This window comes from Mercenaria mercenaria, chromosome 14 (genome assembly GCF_021730395.1).
Source record: "Mercenaria mercenaria strain notata chromosome 14, MADL_Memer_1, whole genome shotgun sequence".
Classification (NCBI taxonomy): domain Eukaryota; kingdom Metazoa; phylum Mollusca; class Bivalvia; order Venerida; family Veneridae; genus Mercenaria; species Mercenaria mercenaria.
In genome coordinates, this window is record NC_069374.1 from 13,392,550 (window position 1) to 13,412,597 (window position 20,048).

The following is a 20,048-nucleotide window of genomic DNA, read 5'->3' on the forward strand; positions in this document are numbered from 1 at the left end:
GTTTTAAGTAAGGATACATTTATTCTCTTTCACAATATCTGCGCCTCTTCCCAAGCGGCAGTACATGGCTAATACTGTCATTATTTAATGTATGGGTACCGGAATGTTCCATTAGATTATATGAGAATTATTATTAACGCGGTAATTTATTTTACAAAGTTGCGTTTACATTAAGATCAGTATCCCTCCAAAATGCATTTAAACAACACATGTCTTTGTGACAAACAGTGTTTAGGTCTCTACTGATTCAGACTGACACATTTTAATTAATGATCAGAATTCAGGTTAAGTAAGACATCTATAGTTATGAACGACCTTTAAGCTCTTGACAAATGGGTTGATTTGTTCTTTAAACACGCACATATAATTCTTATACATGGAAATAATACACCAAAATCCAGAAGAGTAAAATAAACGTTAAAATTATAATATCGCTGTATGCCTTTAAAAGGGCCATTACGGTCGCTAATGAGAAGCCGATTATGTCAAATTGTGCCTAACAAACCAAAACCTTAAAAGTGCACGCACCTGTTCTGACGTCAACGTCGTACATTGACGTCAATTATGAATAATGCTGACGAAAGGACACTGAAACCGTTGTCAGATAGAGTGGAATGTCACTTTCTAGAAAAGGAGAAATAAAATCAACAGTGTTAAGCTTTTGGAAAATATAAAATAGTAAAAATGCGAACAGGAAAGGAAAATGAAATGTAGGTCTATGAAATGTCAATGAATGACAAGAGTGTGCATATTCGTCACAATCACTCAACCAGTTTCGTAACGTCCCTCGGGCTTAAATACTTGATATCTATTGTGGACCTTTTTGTGAGAGCTACATTCCTGTCGTACATTAACCTCCAAATAGCACTGCTAGTCCTGATGGCAAACGAAAATGTTGAAATATGATACACAAATCAAATTTTATAGAAGTCGTTGATTTTGTGTAAGATGCGTCTAAAACAGTGATATTTCAGACCGTGTCAATTATCTTGACAGAAATCTACTATAAACATAAAATTTGATATCTATTTAGAAACGAATGTGTCGACATTTTTTTCGAGTCAAAATGTTATGTTAAGAGCGTAAACATTTTACCACCTTTTTGCCCATTTTTTTATATTCCTGCTTTTTCAGTTTACGCCTTAAAAAGAGTAAATTTTCTGCTCATTACTATTCAGTAATTAAAGTGTGTTTCTCTTGCAGCGTATTTTCCCAGAAAACCACAAAAATGTTTGCACTTTATTTCGTGGTGTCGCTGGTTCTTGTTACCTCCACCCGGGCACAGACGGGTCCGAACTTTTGTACCTATAGTGAGGGAGTGTTTGAATGTAACTACGCCAGCATGGTGTCAACATCAGACAGACCTATAGACTATTATGGATTTAGCGAGGATCCGCAACAAATCGAGGTCACAGTCAATGGTTTCCTGCCTTACTTTGGTAAGAAGATTTATTTGAAAATTCTTATTATACACTTATTGAATGGTTTGCCGGTCAATAGTACAAAATATTGCGCGTGGTCTGAAGAGCCGAGGGTAAATAATCATGTTTATTGACCGATAATCCATTCAATAAGTGTTTTCTTATTTGAATTCAGAAAAAAAAAGTTCTTATTTTTTCTTCAAGTCAGCAATATTCCGTGTTAAACTATAGACCGGTCAAAAGCAAATATTATATACATTTGTATAACCGTTTTGTAAATAACCAGTCCATAGTTTGTGCTTTGACCGGTCCATATTCAACACATGTTTCCTGAACTCCTTATATTATATCTATTATAAATATTACTATTTCATGTTTACTTTATCAATCTATGTTAAGTGATAAGCTGAACCATCCCCCTACTACACTTTTACGATAACAAAATCCACTTTATTTCTGACTGTTGTAAGTCGATCTTCGTTTGGTTTCTTGCTGAAGTTCTTCTGGTTCAAATAATTACGGTAAGAAGAAACAAAAGGTAGCCAGTACGGAGTTGTTCTTAAAAGAAATGATGAGCATGATCAGCATATCACGAGGTCATATACAATCAAATAGTGATGAAATAATTATAAAGTATTGCCCCTTTTAGGTGTACTTTTAGACCCAAAACAGATTGTTTATGTGAAAATGTATTCGAGACATGTTATATTTTTCTCTAACTAAGGTGATAGTAAAGTGTTCACCAATTTTGAGTCAATCGACACCAGCACATTTGATAGCAATTCCCCGTCAACTCTCACAATAGACTGTGGTTGGGCCGGAAGTATGTTTATGACTGCGGGAGCATTCAGCAACATGAGTCACGTACAGTATCTTAAGGTAAAAATATTATTAACATACGACCTTATTAAAATTCTACACGTAAATGCTCAAAGTCCGAAAATAGCTTTTGAAGTAATACTTCACCTGTCCAGACATAACTGCATTAAATGTAATGATGTGCGGTACATAACTTACTACTGGCATTTGTAGTCTGCCGCGAGGTAATTGCTTGTAATGGCGTTATATACTAGCAGTCTGTCGGTCTTTGATGGAACCTCCGCGAGTCTTGACGTTGACGTCATGTCTCAATGTACACAATAACGAGAGGTGTCTTTAATTAACATGGATGTTTGCCGTAGTTTGTGACTTGACTGATTTATCCAAGAAACTGCGATTGGAATTGATTGCAAAGTATTCTATTTGACAAAAACTGGGACGAGTGTTGTTCATAACTTATACTTAACTTTCAGCTGCTGTAAAAATCAGTAAGCGCCGCTCTTTGAAAACAAACGTTAGGGCTTTGCAACCAGTATACATCCAGATCAGCCTGTACATCCGGGCATTCTCATCTGGCTCCATGATGTTCGTTTCTCAGTAGCATACAAGTGTTGTAATTGATAAAACTATCAGTAAGGATGTGGGGATTTATAAACGTAAAATATGGATGTCCTTGCTGGGCGGAAAGCCCTAACGTTGGGTTTCGCAAGCTGGGGCTCAATTATTGTATCATTATTTCCATCGATAGTTCCTGTTAATATTGACCGTAACGATACTTAAATGAAGCAATACATTGCGTAAATTATATAAGTGAATTATTGTCATTACATGTTGCGTACACACACCTAGAATAAATATTAAAAGCATCTCTGACAAATTACTAAAGCCGTCGCACCCTTAAGAGCGACTGGGTGATCTCAATACAAATACGGTGAAAAGGTCAAAATAAGGTTGGGGTATCAATCCTGGCAATAATGATACGCCTAGATTCACAATGGTTCACCTGCTAATGCCATTTGAGCATGATCGTACACTACATATATAAGCCTCTGATTCATTTTTTTATTTAGCTTGTTTTGCTTCACAGATCAGAAACTGTGAGACGTACTACATACCATCGCAGATGTTCCAAGAACTAGTGAACCTGGATTATTTCAGTTTCGAAGGCGGTTCCATAGATGACATAGATCCAAATGGTATGTTCGGCCTTAGCGTTGAGAAGCTGACATTCAGCACGCACTCTTTCCCGCGAAATATAGGCAGATTCGACTTGAAGTACACACCGTTCTCAACCAAAGCAGTCCCACCTGGGCTTCTCTTCAACTGGAAAAACTTATCAACCGTGGCTATCGTGGTAGGTTCTGAATCTGTCTTTGTTACTTGCATTTAGAGCCAGGTTTTAGGGTTTTCTGGTTGAAATATGGCCGTTATTGTCCATTTGTTTATTCCTTAGTCCTTCCAATATAAACAGTTCGATGACTGTATCCCCAAGAGAACGCAAAAACGATTCACAAACTTTTGAAAATTAATTTTTATTCCTGTTTAGATATTATTTTGGAAAAGAAGCTATCTGACGTTATCTGAATTCTTCTTTTAAAGATAATTGTATATCCATTGTTCCGAAATGCTAAGTTTATGATCATGCTCATGTCTTTGATCAAATTGTATGTTCTTCGTCAATATTGACACCCATTTGATACCAGTTTGTATTACTTGGTCATAGAAACATTGACGTTTATTGGAATGTTTACATTTACTGCTTCTTTGCGAAGAATTGCATTATTAGTACTTATTCATTTATAAAAGAATGGACTAAGACAAATACTTCTATAAAATGAAAATGAATATTTTCTGTGTTAATACATGCATTATATAATACGGTAAGAAAGAGTAAGTACATTTTTACTAATCACTTTCCAAACAAGCCGATTACAAAAGGGAATATTATGTAGGCGTGAAATAATGATTACCTTTTAGAAATGCAGAAAAACTTTGTATGCGACTTTATAATTCCCGTCTTTAAAGACAATGAATTACTGTATAATTTCTAATATTTCAAAAACCATCGCTTAATAACCTTCTGGAATTTGCAACACACTTAATAAAACAAATGCTGGTTTGAAAACAATATTCTCTTGTCTGTTCCTTTGTCTATTATATCGACCAGTATCCTGATATCTTTTTCTTTGGAAGTAGATATAGTATAAAAACTAGACAAGCAAATAACATACACTGTCAGTATTAAGACTTTTTGGCTGACATACATCCGAGTGGGCTTTTTCAATTACTATTTCAATCCTCATTTTGCCGACATGTGACCTTTATTAAGACATTGATCGGACGATTGTATCGGGTTTTTATAGCTTTCTTGGATTTCATCATCTATATCATTGCTTAACAGGAAAGGTACACAATAATATTAATTTACTATATGCAGTTGTAAATGTATATTATTTGGGAACTATGGGCGTAAAGACACCTTCAAAATAAATGAAGAAATGTCGAAATACTAGATTTCTATTAAAAATGGGAAATTACCTTAGTTGTCACTAGGTCATTGCTGGACAGCTTAATTCACTCCTTAGGAAGCGTTTGTACATTTTAGGAGCTACACTTTTGTTTATAATTACAGTCAATAAATGAAAAACAAAAACAAAAAAAGAAACTGTCAAATAATAAAGTTGGACAATATTTTATCCTATAAGCCATTTGTACTGTTTGGTATCTGATTATCATGTTCTGATTTTATACTTGTTATCGTGTATTTCAGGGGTATATTCTGTAATATAAAAGCGTTTTTGAACATGTTTTTTTTTTATACTGAGAAAGAATTATAATAATAGCTTTTCAAACTTTTTAATTTGAAAATTGCATATTCCTTTTTAATTAAAGAACAGTTTGAATTTCGCAAAAAACAAAAACATTGAAACACATCTGGAGGCGTGCTTTTCTTAAATTTCTCTGTATTAAATTCGAGTAGCTTGAGATATCACCAGAGTAATTTAAACAAATAAATCTTGTTTTTGTGGGGTTTTGAATTTACACCGACGCAATTATAAGTTATATAGCGGCTCTCCAGCGTTTGAAAGTAGACGAGGTCCCCCGTCCTTCTCTGAGCATTAAATGAGCCGCACCATGAGAAAACCAACATAGTGCGTTTGCGACCAGAATGGATCCAGACCAGTCTGCGCATCCGCGCAGTCTGGTCAGGATCCATGCTGTTCGCTGTCAAAGCCTATTGCAGTTAGAGAAACCATTAGCGAACAGCATGGATCCTGATCAGACTGCGCGGATGCGCAGGCTGGTCTGGATCCATGCTGGTCGCAAACACACTATGTTGGTTTTCTCATGTGCGGCTCATTTTAGAAAAGAGTGGAAACACCGTAAACCAGCTGGATGGCTTCTGAACGTGAATTAATTCTGCAATGAAACCAGCATGTCCAATATTGTATTAGCCTTGACTATCATAAGTAATCGTCGTCAGCATAAAAGTTGGAAATGTTGTTTTATGAAAACTAACAAGTCCATTTTATTCTTCATACCTAATTTACCACAAAGAAATACAAAAAACAAGTTGGAATTGACGTTTGTTCTGCGACAAAGATAACAGGTGTGGCCAAAATTAAATAACTTTATTTTTAGTTAATACAGTTGTATATATTTGCAGGGCGCTGATTTGGACACTGTTTCTGCAGATGTGTTTACCTTCAACACGAAGCTAACTCACATTGATCTAAGCGATAACACTATGACTTCCATACCAAGTGGACTTTTTGACAGTACGTTACAGTTTGATATCGGACGATACAAGTACTTTGTTACAGGACAAATGTATTCAATCGCAAATACTGTAAATAAATAAATAACTATAAAATGGCGTACTTATAGTCCCAGTTGGACTACATATATTCACAAATTACATGAACATGTCGTCGTTTTGTTTCTTGGAGGCATACAATAATATATATCTAATTTTAGATTAAACTGTAATTATAATTGTTTGGTAAATACTTGACAAATATTAAACCAAATTGATCAAAAGCTAAGGCGCATAAGAGGAAAAAGTCATCACAAGCTGGCATATGACGTCAAAAACTTAGCAGCCCACTTGAGATATTTAATGCGTTAACAACATTAGTGAGGCATTTGTTTTCCTTTGGTGACAGGAAGGGCTTCAACAAATGTACTTTGTACTTGCATTCTTTTGTATATCACTGTCAATATATTTCTTGAATTTTTTTTGTGTCAGTGTGGGTTAAAGTTCCTCTGTTTTCTGAATTACTTAAGAGGTTGCAGAATCTGGGTGATATTTGTTCGGGTTGATAATATCAAAATAAATTAGCATTAGTCACAGGCCGACTAATAAAGAATAAAACTGGAAAGAATTCTGATTTACGGAATACCGTGTCTCATTTGTTACCTCTATTTCAAAATCTTAAAGATTATTTTCTATGTGTATTCTTATGTTACGTAATATTGTGTTGTTAAGAAAAACAGATCACAAGGCCTCTTTATATAAAACAATTTAAGATCGTTATCATGTTTTGAATGATATAATCTAAAAAGAAGGTCCCACGTGTTATTACTTTTCTAAAGTTGACAGAGACTGTTTTTATTCTTCAGATCTAAATTCACTGTCTGAGGTTGCTATGTACAACATTGAGTGGACCTGTAGCTGTGATAACACATGGTTTGTGGAATACACAACAACAAACAATATATCTATGTTCGGAGACTATATGTGTAGTAACATTGCAGGTAACAAGGCCATTGTTCCTTTCTTGTTTACTCAAAACTCCTGTCATCTCATTAGAAAATAAATGTCAATTCAATCGTCGAATTCCTTAAATAGTTGAATTTCATTCTTTATAAAGGATATTGCTTCTAAGTTAAGAGACTTTATTTTGGCGTTAATTGGCAGAAATTTCTCAAGTTACACCCCGTTGAAACCTTTTACGTATACGTTCGAATGTAATCAGGACCGTGATATTGCGAATTGATCAGGAATAATTATATCCTAGGGAAATGATTATTAACGTGGCATTTTAATTTAAAGTATCTTATAGCAAGTTATCTTTGCGTGCAAAATATCATTTTAACCTAGTTATAGCAGGACAAAGAAAACACGCAATAGAAAAGGTTTCTGTTCAATGTCTCCTGCACAGTGACGAATCTCTTTGTTCTGAGTCTTTTTTAAAGAACATGTAAAAAAACTGAATCGAACCAACGGCGCTTCGCTTTTACATTTTGGCGTAGGTATAGTGAGGAGCAGAATTAGTCATTTTAGTTGTCAGATAAAACCATGCCACTAGATAGTGGTAGGTTGGGGTAGGTGATGCCAAGAAAGAGGAGCACACATATATATATCATGCACTTATTGAGAGCACAATTTCACTTCCAGATACATAATAATACGATACACGAATGCAAAGAAAGTATATCAACAGAAAATATAAAGCTGAGGAAAACGTGCAAAAACGTTTCAATATTCTCATGCGCTTCTTCGTGGTTCAATAACCTACTATGGTGTAATTTCAGGGACAAGTGTGTGGAAGTATTACAATGACAACTGTTTGACTGACAATCTCTGTGAGGGCACAATAGGTAAGCTTTCAACAAACAGTAGAATATATGATTATCATATTAATTCTGTTTTCTCGAAATCTAAAATGTCTGGAGTACTAACAAATCTCAAATGGTTTTCACTTTCCCCACGGATACACAATTCATTATTTGGCTGCTGTATTATCCTTGCTTTATAAAAACATAATATTTAAGCACAATGGTTGACTTTTTGCTGCAGACAAAGAACTTGCCTTACAATATACTCGTTGATTCTGTTCTTGAGAGATAATGAAACTGTGCAACACTCTGTTGCACAGAATTACGCGTCACACTGCTACATGATAAGACAAAAAATAGATGAAGAGATCTGGAGCAGAAAATACATTAAGGACTATAATTACGGATCGAGCTTTTATGGAGCCATAAGAGCAGCAAAGCCAGCCATTTACCTTCTGTCCTGGTCATATCTGTTCAAATGTTGAGTCGTGTACCTTGTGTACAAGGCAGTTCTCTTACGTACCTTTTTATCGTCCGTGTTATTGGTAAACTTACTTAAAGAAAAGATAGAAAAACTAGAAAAACAAAGGCTTACACCTGAAATATTCCAGTTCAAAATAACATTAAATAAACACTTTAGAAGGTTTGATGGTGTATAATTTGCAATCGCCAGTCATGACGAAAATGTGGTTAACTGTTTCTTCGTCCCTACAAACTTTAATTAGCGTACAGATGTGATATGGAAGTCGTGTTGTAATGATTGTCCATATGGGAGAAATTAAATACTTCTCTTATCTGAATTCACGACAGTGAGGTGTGCCTGCTGAAAAACAAGTTTCATTCTGCTCTTCCCTGTCAATCTGGAACCTATTTAAAATATTTATTGATGTACTTTTGAAAACAAATGATGCGCATTATTGCTGAATCTTTCAGTAAGAAGCTGAATTCAAACATTAGGGGTAATTCAGGTTGAGTGTATAGGGGTTGGTAGGATAGTTTTGAATATTTTTATGTTGAAGACCTATTTAAAATTAAATCCTTAACAAAACGATATTTTTATAATGTTTTAACAGTATGCCTGTAACAGAAAACAAAATGTCGCAAAAAGGTGACATTGTATACATTACTAATCATTATCTACAACATAGAGACATGGCCATGAAGGAAAAAATAAAAGCTCATTCCAGTTACCCAGTTCGCTCCTAACGTTTGACCATGTAGACTATGAACATTGAAAAATGCACGTTTGTATTCAATATTATTTGTTTTTAACTCTTCAAAAACATACACATTACAGTGGAATTCGCGTTTTTGATGTTTTATGTCAGTTCTGCCATATATGATGGCATATTTCTGCATAAGATAATCATAAAATTTGCATGAACATTTTATGAACTTTCAAGAAAAAACAACTTTTCGCGAAAAATTGAATACACTTTCATAAATTTAGGAGAACGTTTTCGTGAAAATATTATCTGGTCATCGAGACTATATGTCAAATAGTGCCCAGTACTCTATAAAGACAACTTTTGTTTTCATGAAAAAAGAAAGTTTCGCGAAAAACTTTTATTTTCGTGAAAACAAACGTTCTGTTGTCATATTTCTGCATACTCTTAATTAGATAGTTTTCGCGTAAAGTTTAAATATTTCGCTATATTTTTTTATTGAAAGTGTATAAGATTTTCATGATATTTTCAAGATTATTGTCGTATGCAGAAAAACGACAACTTTTTTTCAAGATAATTCATTTTTCACGAACAAAAGCATGGTTTCGCAAATAATATCTTAATCATTTATCTATTATCGCATGCAGTAGTTGGCACAATCGTGTGTTGTTTTTTTTTCACTTAGAACAAGAGTTTCTTTTCATGAAAGTTTTTTTTTAATTTTCACGAAAACTATACAAATGTTCGCGAAAAACAGTACTATCTGCTTAAGTGGATGCAGAAATATGCCACCACAGCCATACCCACCCCTATACTACTTAAAGGCTTAGCTGTTTTTCTTCTACATTTAAACAGTTAGTTTCTTTTGAGGCGTTTGTGCAGTTTCCTTATCATGGCAAACATATTTCCTATCTATCTTTTAATATTTATAACTGGTAATCTAATACATGTCCCAGGTGATATGAGATACGATGTTTTAGTAATTGCTCACACGGGTGTAATTTAACGTTTGCCGTACTGTCTCTGACAAATGTTAATTAATTTCAATTTATAATATACGTGGTAACCTCATGTAGTCTGGCCATTTATTCATTAAAATATCGATGTATTTTGAGAAAAATGCGTTAATGCATTGACGTACAGAAATATGAATAAATTGAGAATACTACATTCTACAATGTCATTAGCTTAAGATCTTCAGCCCTCTCGGTTTATATACTGGATTTGGACGGAAGGGCTGAAGTGTACTCCGTAGGGAAATCATACCAATAATCGTGCCAGAAATCTGACACGCTCGCGTTTGTACATTTTAAAAGAAATCGGCAGCAGCACTTTCTGATCAGTTATTATACAGTAAAATCTACCATTGTGCCAAATTTTACGCATTAAAACCCATAATTGATGGCAGAACTACCTGACAATTTCGAACTGGTCTGAAACGTTTACTCTACGCCGCCATCTTGCTCCTTTGAAATACGAGACTGAACTTTCACCCGAGCGAACCGCTAAGAGAGCACTTACATGTGCCGCTTCGCGTTTGAAGTTGCATTAGCATCCCGGTGGCAAAAAAACTTGGGAAAATGGTTATTTTTTATTGAAATTGACTTGAATATTTACTTTCGTTGATAAATCCTTAAGAAAACTTGTATGTATAAATCATTTCTTTTGTTTACAAGGTGCTGTACATGTATATTTTTAGCGGCTCGCGCGGTTATTTCATGCGAGAATCTCGTTGTAGCTATTCAATAATGGCCGCATAAATGATGCTGATCTAACAGTGACTTGTAAAAATCGGCGATTTTATTGTAAGATTTGCTTGCAGAATTTGATAAATGGTGTTAACTGATGTAGAAGTGATTACTTTATCAAGATACCCATACGTCTTCGTTCAGAGTTTCAGCTGACAACGTTTGCGACGAAAAGTTGGACAACTTTTTATTTTGGTATGGTTTCATAGTAGGCCTGGTCCAAAACTCTAAAGCCGCAACTATGAAAAAAACAAAATATAAAAAAGCGGCATTTAGAGTTTTGGAAGCCAGGACTACAATGCCATATAAATTCTGATGTAAACTGTGTACGGCATTATGTTTATCACGTTGGAATCCGTTTTATAAACATTAAAGGAACGATGTTTTCTTCGTCAAAAGTACAAGTATTAAATAAAAAATCAGTGATTCAGAAATGTCTTATAATAATAACTAATATAGAATTATTGAACGTAAAGAATTAGTCTTTTAATATCAGTACGAAAGTTTTGTTTTCAATTTCATTCCTCTATATTTACATTGGTATTAAAGACATAATAAGCAGTGATTTATATACGAGAATTATGGTACATACGCACATATCGAGATTAACATTCAACATAATGCACCTTTTAAACGAAGAATCTGACATTATAAATGCACCAATTTTGAAGTGTTTAATAATGTGATACAATCAATCTATCGGTCCTTCTTACACAACGATATTTTAAACAATGCAAACGACTCTTTTGTCAACAAAGTTCTAGAATTAGCAAATAACTTGTATACCGTCATGTTTTGTTTCTGTCTGTCCTATTGACAAGCCTTGGTACAATTCAGAAATACGAAAAACTTCGTGACAATATGACTAAACGACTGAAAACTAATGCAGTTCATCCTGCAAAAAAAATCTGATTGGCACAAATACAAATGCACACCGAGAAAGTAAATATCTTGATAAAACATGCAAAAGAGTTATTTTATAGTAATATAGAATTGACCTTGAATGACATCACCACCACAGATCCGCGTCAATTTTGGACATAGTCAAAGAAAACTCAAAAGGAAATAGCAGCATCCCAACTCTTATGAATAATGATCAATCATTTTTTTGTGTCAGGTATTGAAAAGGCGAATACTTTAGATTATTATTTTGTATCTATTTCAAATGGAAATGATTCGAACGTTTCTCTTTTAGCTTTTACTCCCGAGACAGACTCTCTTCAAAATGATGTAACCACTGCAATTAAACAAAGCACCAGGCCCGACGATATAAGCCGCCGTATTTTAAAAGAAAGATTATCCACGGTTAAAAACCTTAACAGGTTCATACAAGAAGGTATTTACCAAATTGCTTGAAACGTGCCACTTTTCAAAAAAATGAGAAAGCAAACACTCCTTCTAACCTAACTATAGACCGATCTCTTTAATCAGCTGTGTAGGTAAAGTGATGGAGCGTTTATTTTTAAGTGTATGAACAATTATTTAATGTCAAACATTTTACTGAACCCAATCCGGGATTTTACCAGGCCATTCTAAAGTATTTTCAACTCATAGATGTATAAATCATTTGATGAGAAAAGGCGACATGCATGGACTATTGTGATATATCAAAAACCTTTGATACTCTTTGGCATCAGTGTCTGATTTTTAAACATAGGCAACTTGGCTGTTCGTGCAAACTGATCGACTGGATTGATCACTACCTTTCAAATCGTAGCCAAACACTTTCGTTAACTCCTCTTTCTCAGATTCAAAACAGCTTAAAACTTGCGTTCCCTAAAGGTCAGTATTAGATTCTCTTCTTGTCTTGATATACATTGACGACATCGCAGACTCACTTTAAAGTACTACACGATTACTTGTAGACAATAGTTCTCTAATCATTTCATCCTCCGATTCAAACGAAATTGATCTATTTTATATTCCGACCTTAGGAAAACATCAGAATGGTAAAAAACAATGGCTTGTTACGTTTAATCCTACAAACACAGACGTTATGTTTTCTCTTGCGCTGTGACAATGTCCTAATCATTTGCTTGAAAATACTGAGTTAAGTATTTTTCGAACATCAGAAACATCTTGGCGTAACGCTCTCCAAAGATGTATCTTGCCAGGAAGATAATATCATAATATCTAATACTGAAAAGTCGGCATCAAAAATACAAGGATCTATGATAACGTTGAAATTTAAACTGAAAAGGCACACCTTAAGTAAAATCTATTTAGCCAATTTGAGTCCATTCCTAGAATATGCTTCTGCTGTTCGTCGGTTGTCTCGTCATTATTATCTTACTTTGGGACAGGATGTTTTGTGGTTTCCGGGTAGACTTTTCCAGGGCTAGTTATTCATTATCATGTAACCATTATTATTATCACTATACTTATTATTTAATCTTCTTCTTCTTCGTCTTCGTCTTCTTCTTCTTCTTTTTATCGTCAATATTTTTAATATTGTCACTCAAATACATAACGATTACTTAAAGGAATGTTAAATCTGATAATATACTCTATAAATTTGTATTTGCCATTAACGTTAGGAACTTTAGAAGGGCTGAGTTTTAATGTTGTAGCCTAACCGATTTGCTTTTGTTACCCATTTTATATATACGTATGTGCTGTGTATTTCGTGTGTTCAGACGCAATAACATATGATTAAATCAAATACGAAGCAGTGATGACGTGCCCTGCTTTTACATGATTTTCTCCATAGTTTTGAAGATATAACATGCTATTTAGCATATCTAAATAAAGAGGGAATATTTAATTGTAAGATGGTACTATTTAGTAAGATTTTATCGAGAGTTAAGGTAACAAAGTGAAACACTATTGTAATCTTCCAAAAGACTCAACTCTCTCATCAGTACTTCAAATGAGCCATAAGTTTGTTTGCAGTGTGGGAGTCACATAAACTAATTGGAAGTCACATAAAACAATAATGCATGTCACCACTTTTCTCTAAATTGCCAGAAAGAGAGAGTAACATACAAATGAAGTAAATTTAATTATCCATTTTCTTACCCATCGAATTAAAAAAGGGTTAATTTATTTCAAAACTGTGATACATTTTGACAGACAAAAACATACTGCCAATTTCTATGTAATTATAGTCATAAATAAAGGAGTTTAATCACTCAAAAACTTTACCAGGCTGTAATTTGTTTTTCCAAAAAAAAATAAAAATAAATGTATTATATGAACCAAATCCGAAGACCCCCTTCCTTCATAAAAGACTGCCACATCCATATTCATAGCGCTGTAAAGTCCCATTTTGTGGAGGCTACAATCTGAGACATTGGCTGTTCATATTTGTCCTTGTTACTTGACGTACGCCGCTGAAATTTTATAATTTTGACTTATACATAAAACCTCTTATATGTCATTTTCAGTTTCCAGATTAATTTAGGCTATCGTTTCTTTTAAGAATTGATAGATCAAGATGAAATTGCCAGAACAAAAAACAGAAAAGTCAATATGCTGTTCTTTTCAATCATCTTAGATATATACTAAAGTGCTATCGACTATAACCTCAAGATAGCGGCCTTTGGTATAATTACATTGATTTAATGTCTTGAAATTTGGCCTGTAGAGTAAGTCAATTTTTCTAAAGTCTCATAAGCTGAGAAACAGTTATTGTCAAAATTGACATTTGCATGGATTTTGACCTGTATTTATTTCCAGTCTTTACTTTTGTTTATATTCGATAGAAACATTGACTGCTGATTCGTTTACTGTTAGACATTATATTATTAGTAACTGCACATATTTTAGAATGGAATGTAAGGATTATTTAAGGTAGAATCGTCATGCCAATGCTGACCAAGATGACACATCGAGGGTTGTTTTGTAGAGCCTTCGTATATGTCTGGTAATCTGAATGCAGATGTAATTTAAACAAAAGTTTCTTAGAAATATTTTTGGAATGAAGAAACAAACTCTGATCTAGCTGTTCTCATAGAATCGAATCGTCTAAATAAATGCTATGGCTACGAAATATTGCATGTTTATAATCAGATGTAGAGATAACGCATGAAGTTTTCGTGTTTTCGCATCTGCAGAATTCTGAGGAATTCGTGGGTGCTCGAGTCCGACTGCCCGTTATGGCGGGGGCACCAACGTATTCTGGGTGATTCTGCAGATGTTACAGTAAAACACAAACATGCATTAAAGTTATTCTAACATATACATGTAACATGTAAAACCTAAAAATGAGTATATTGTATGGCAACTCCATTAAATATCCATGAAATATACAGAGACCTCAGCGTTATATCATCTCGTTGACGTCATTTTCTTTTAAATTATCTCTTATAGGGCTGTAATGCGTTATATGCGTTTACTGAAAGGCACATACGTAAAATGGTGTGTTAATAGAATCTCTCTGTAAGCAAACGTTAACTGTTCTGTGGAAACATCCCCCGAAACGACGAAAGCAGTAGTTGTATGCTAGAATAATTTTATAACATATTCACCGGCAAGCTACGCTACTAATTATCATTTGCGAATTCTATAATGGACCAGACACTGAGAAAAATAACATATTACAATTTAGTTCCAATAAACAGATTTAGATTTCTACATCATATCCAAACAATTTTGTTTGCACTTTAGGCTAACTTTATGTTACGTCATCAGGTACGTATCGAGAACTTTAGAATCGCCTCGCCTATACTAATCATTATTTACTTTAGTTTAGTTTTGATTCTGAATAAAAGTATCAACTCATACTCATAGCTTGATAGTTAGACCGGCTACTTTACAAAGCAAGACATGATTTGGAACTTGTCTCATACAAATCATTATCTCGGGGTAAAACCTGACATTGTTCATTTGCCTAGATGTCACAGACAGAGTGAAAGAATCCCAAATGTCCATAGCCTTTTGCTTCCTATAATAGCATGAAAACGTTGACAGATTTTCATACCTGAACGTCATTTCCAAGAAAAAGTTATTACGCCACATTCAACATGAGTGTAAGTTGTTCGTCTCCAACAGCTCTAAAATCCAGAGAGAACTGTTAACAGGCAACATAAAGAACTTGTCATTTCTTTTCGTAACTCAAAACAAGGTCTGGTTTTAACCGGGTGTCACAGAGATTAAACCGTCGATATTTGGTTAAAACCCAGAATTGTACTTAGGACGGATTGAATATGTTTTCTACTTATATCCTCGGATAGTCCATCGAAAATGTAGATTGATTTGCTGACAAACTTGAACATTGGTTGAGGAAGCATAATGGTATCGAAATATATAAAATTATCAAGTCATTATTGATGGTAAATTGACAATGAGACCTGAACTTGATCCACTGTTGAGAAGGCAGCAAGGTGTATTCACGTTTCGAAAGGGCAATGTTTCGCCACTTTCAAGAAAAAGAAACGACAACTGTCCAAGTGTTGGACTGGTCTTCTCAATCGTCTAGTCTCAATGCACTCAGAAACCTGTGGGTTTGTCAATTGGATGAAAAGGGTCCATATGTTCATCATCGTTGCATAACATCAAATATACAAAGAATGCTCTCATCTGTGCTTTTTCGCATAAATAATTCAATAAGGAGTGACAATTGACATAACCTTTATTGATAATCCCACACATTTGCTTAGGATATGTGTATTTGCGGATTCCTAACTTTATACCAAATGGTATCTTATTCACAATTAAATTAAATTTTAATGAGAAACTATTGATTAATATATTATTTGTATTTTATTCAAAAGAGGTGTTATTAAAGTTGTCAACTGTATCATATAACAACAAAGTGCTCGAGAAATTCATAAAAAATGTATAGAAAACTGCAAATCGTTACAAGGAATCATCCCGATTAAGAATGTGACTTGAAACTGAAATTGCTTACATATGTCATTCATTTACATCGTATAATAACACATGTAACAAACTGACAGTATTTCGTAGTTGTACATGTATGTATGTATATCTTTGTGTTTATCTCTTACATTTTGATAGACGAATGACAATATGTATATGTTGTTGTTAACTAAATTTGTGAGAAAACTAACAAAATGATAAAGGTCAGGCATGAAAAACATCTGAAAAAGGGTTTGATCCATCAGACTGATGTACCCAAACCGCGGATTCAGTTATTATATTCTCCTTTATGTTACTTTTGTTTTGGCAGCTGCTGATGGTTTCAATTCATATTTATATTAGTTAAACATGGCGATTGGTTTAATAACTCACCTATAGCGTACATTATAATATTGTGATTCCCAAAATGTATAAATAAACTAATCGGAGTAAGTTAAAAATGTAAACGGCTCTTATTTGTCTATATTTACATGCAGACTTAATAAACATTACACTTGTCAGGTCCGTAAAATGCTAACATATTACAATTTTAATATCTGCGTAGATTTTCCCCTATATTTTCTTGCAAGAAATATTTTACGGCGTATTTGCATCCAGAGCAGGTTTATACAACATGGTGACAACGTTCGGAGTACGATGGATGTCTTTTTTAGAAAGAGTGGATTGTAGCGGTTCCCAACAAAAGATCAATGCTCGGTAAGACAGGTGTTTTGTATTTTGACAATTGAAAGTATATGTCAAGCCTGACTGCTTTAATAATAATAAACATTAACATTTAAGTGTCGATTTTTATTTTCTAACTTTCGCATGTATATACGACTAAAGGATACATTTGTCATTCGTTTATTGACTTGTAAGGGAATTTCATCCGCATAAGTCATCTTTTTCATTTTTAGACATGAAAAGTCGAAGTTATCAGGTGGTTCAACATTTAGTACAATCTAAAAGAAAAAAAAAATGTATTCTGATCTATAGGTATTAGAAAAATACATCTGACTTTGTAACAGATGCCATTAGTAATATAACTGTCTAGTAATATCTATCTTGAATATTCAAATCACAGTCATTCATTTTACTTGCTGTTAAAAGCATATTAAGTTCAATTACATATTGATATAACTATCACTAGAAGGAAAATACATATACCGCTATTCAAGCAGTGTTCTATTAATCATACTTTTTGCGCAACATAAAGGTTCTAATACTTTGAACTTTGTCTGTATCTATTTGATTTTTCTGTCTGTAGCGTTTATGACATTAGAATGAGGTATTACAATTTTAATTTCCAACAATAGCAGACGTTGCTGTGCAGGAAATTAATCGCATATACTTAAAGGACAAAATCGAAATACAAGGACACGTATGCCTTGTTAGAAATTCGGCGACACATAAACACACGGCTTAAAATACATATATGCTTGATACTTCAATATTCCTTAATTCGACTGGTCCTGTCAAAAGTCTACAACAAAGAGCAACAAGTCCTAATGTATGTCTAATATTTATAATAGAATAAGTTTATGATAAAGAATATACATGAATATATAAGTTTATGATAAATGTACATTCTAGCCTACTTATCAACCTTTACCTTTAAAAATATTGTTTTTAGAATTCTAAGTTTTATAGAATTTGATTTGATTTGTTTTTGAAGCATGCCCTTTTAAAATTTAACTGTGTTTTAGGGGCATTAAAACGAACAAATCTCATAAATAAAGTAACTCTTGATCACGTGACCACATTCTATTTTGCAGGGGTTGCAGTACTAGGCAAGTGTCTAAGCCTTTTTGCTATGATCGCATATGGCTGCGCGTTGTTCGCAATTGTTATAGTTGTTGTCAGTCTTGTTGTGATTATCAAGATACGTAAGGATGCTATGCAAAAGAAGACACGGAAAGTGAATGCTGTTAGACGATGGAATAAAGTGTTAGACGCTGGACTAAGGCTTAAGGGCGGCAAAATGTAGATTTTCTGTGATTTTTGATACCATGGTGATACAACATGTAATGTGTAACAAATCTGCTGTGATTTTGTGAAGCGATTTGATTAATTCATTGAATAAAGAATTTTCATATTTTACAACTGTTTGTCTTCATTGAAATTCATATTCAATATTTGCAACAAAATCGACAAACAAACTGTTAACACACAGCATTGTGGATTTTATCAAATTGGTTGTAGATAGCCTGAATACGTTTACCAAAGTCCTCCTTCTCTCAAGTTTGTTTTTTGGTACCACCCATGCTTAAATTCTTTCACTTGTGTTAAGCCACATCCGCATAATTTAGCTCGTATGACATATTTTCACCTGTAATAGGTAAGGAAAAATCCGAACACAATTTAAGCATATGCGAGCTGCTAGGTAGGACCGGCGGCACATGACGTTCGGAGTAGGACTCGACGTAACAACATTGGATAGCATGTAATCACTTAATTACGGAGGGCCCTAAAATAGATGTAATCAAACTAATCGAAAAATATATTCATTATATTTATATATATATATATAATATTAATATATAATATTGCTTTACTGCTGCGTAAATTTTCAAATCCATGTATATTATTACTTATCTAATGTTATCTTAGTGGTACCTGTTTAACAATACCAGTGACGTTTTGCTATTAAACAGAATGGTGCACTAAAACGAGTACGATTGAAAACAGACAAGATTTTTGCCATGTTACAGTTGGACTAATATATCATAATACCATTGAATAACCCATTCAGAGGCATTTCATTATAATATTATGCTCGTTATATATAACACAGAAACAATCATTTCTTTTAACAATAAAACTATTGATTTTTATATATTTTTCTTCATTACACGCTTTAAGGTAAACAAAATATCAAGAAATATCTAATATACATTGTGAAATATTAATTGAGGTATTCAAAATATGTTTGCATACTAAACTCAAGAATACCCGAAAAACATCCTTTATAGCGAGTAAGATATGGAACAAAAAATGGCAAAGATGTTCCCGTTTGTGAAGAAAGCACCAAATTTTGCATGAAATTACTCTAAGGTTTCCCAAATCCTATAAGAGGAGGACACACGCTATATCTGCCCTGGAACCTCCTTTTAAATCAATTTAAAAAAGGGAGGTAAAAATGTCTTGAAAAAAATAATTTTTCCTTTTAAATTAAAATTTATCTATAAAATAATGTTTTATATGATCTAAACATGGGTAACATGTCACTGGCATAGACAAACAACCATTTGGTATTGACAAATATACAAAGTTTACTAAAATACTATTATTTCTTAAGATACATACTAAAAAGGGAGGTAATCTTATTTTACCGTATGTTTAATTTCAACACTGCGTGTAAAAAGATGTTTCTTATGAAGAAATCATGAAAGTTTGTATTTAATTATTATAAAGTATACTATTTCAGAAATGGACTACATATACGCTTTGTTGGCTTGAATAGACCAAAACATGAGGCCCCAAAAGGGAACTACCTTTTATTTATTTCAATCAAATATATCTAGAACAAT

General features: G+C 33.6%; 1 protein-coding gene across 1 annotated transcript in view; it reads left to right on the plus strand.

Moving 5' to 3' along the window:
* The first annotated feature begins 684 nt into the window (after positions 1 to 684).
* The window catches only part of LOC123526619 (leucine-rich repeat transmembrane protein FLRT3-like), a 28,945-nt gene continuing 9,581 nt past the window's right edge, over positions 685 to 20,048 (plus strand). The window contains exons 1-7 of the mRNA XM_045305865.2: positions 685 to 710; positions 1,204 to 1,439; positions 2,146 to 2,300; positions 3,328 to 3,594; positions 5,908 to 6,019; positions 6,864 to 6,998; positions 7,779 to 7,844. Coding sequence (XP_045161800.2) covers positions 685 to 710; positions 1,204 to 1,439; positions 2,146 to 2,300; positions 3,328 to 3,594; positions 5,908 to 6,019; positions 6,864 to 6,998; positions 7,779 to 7,844 — 997 coding nt within the window. The remainder of the gene's footprint in view (positions 711 to 1,203; positions 1,440 to 2,145; positions 2,301 to 3,327; positions 3,595 to 5,907; positions 6,020 to 6,863; positions 6,999 to 7,778; positions 7,845 to 20,048) is intronic.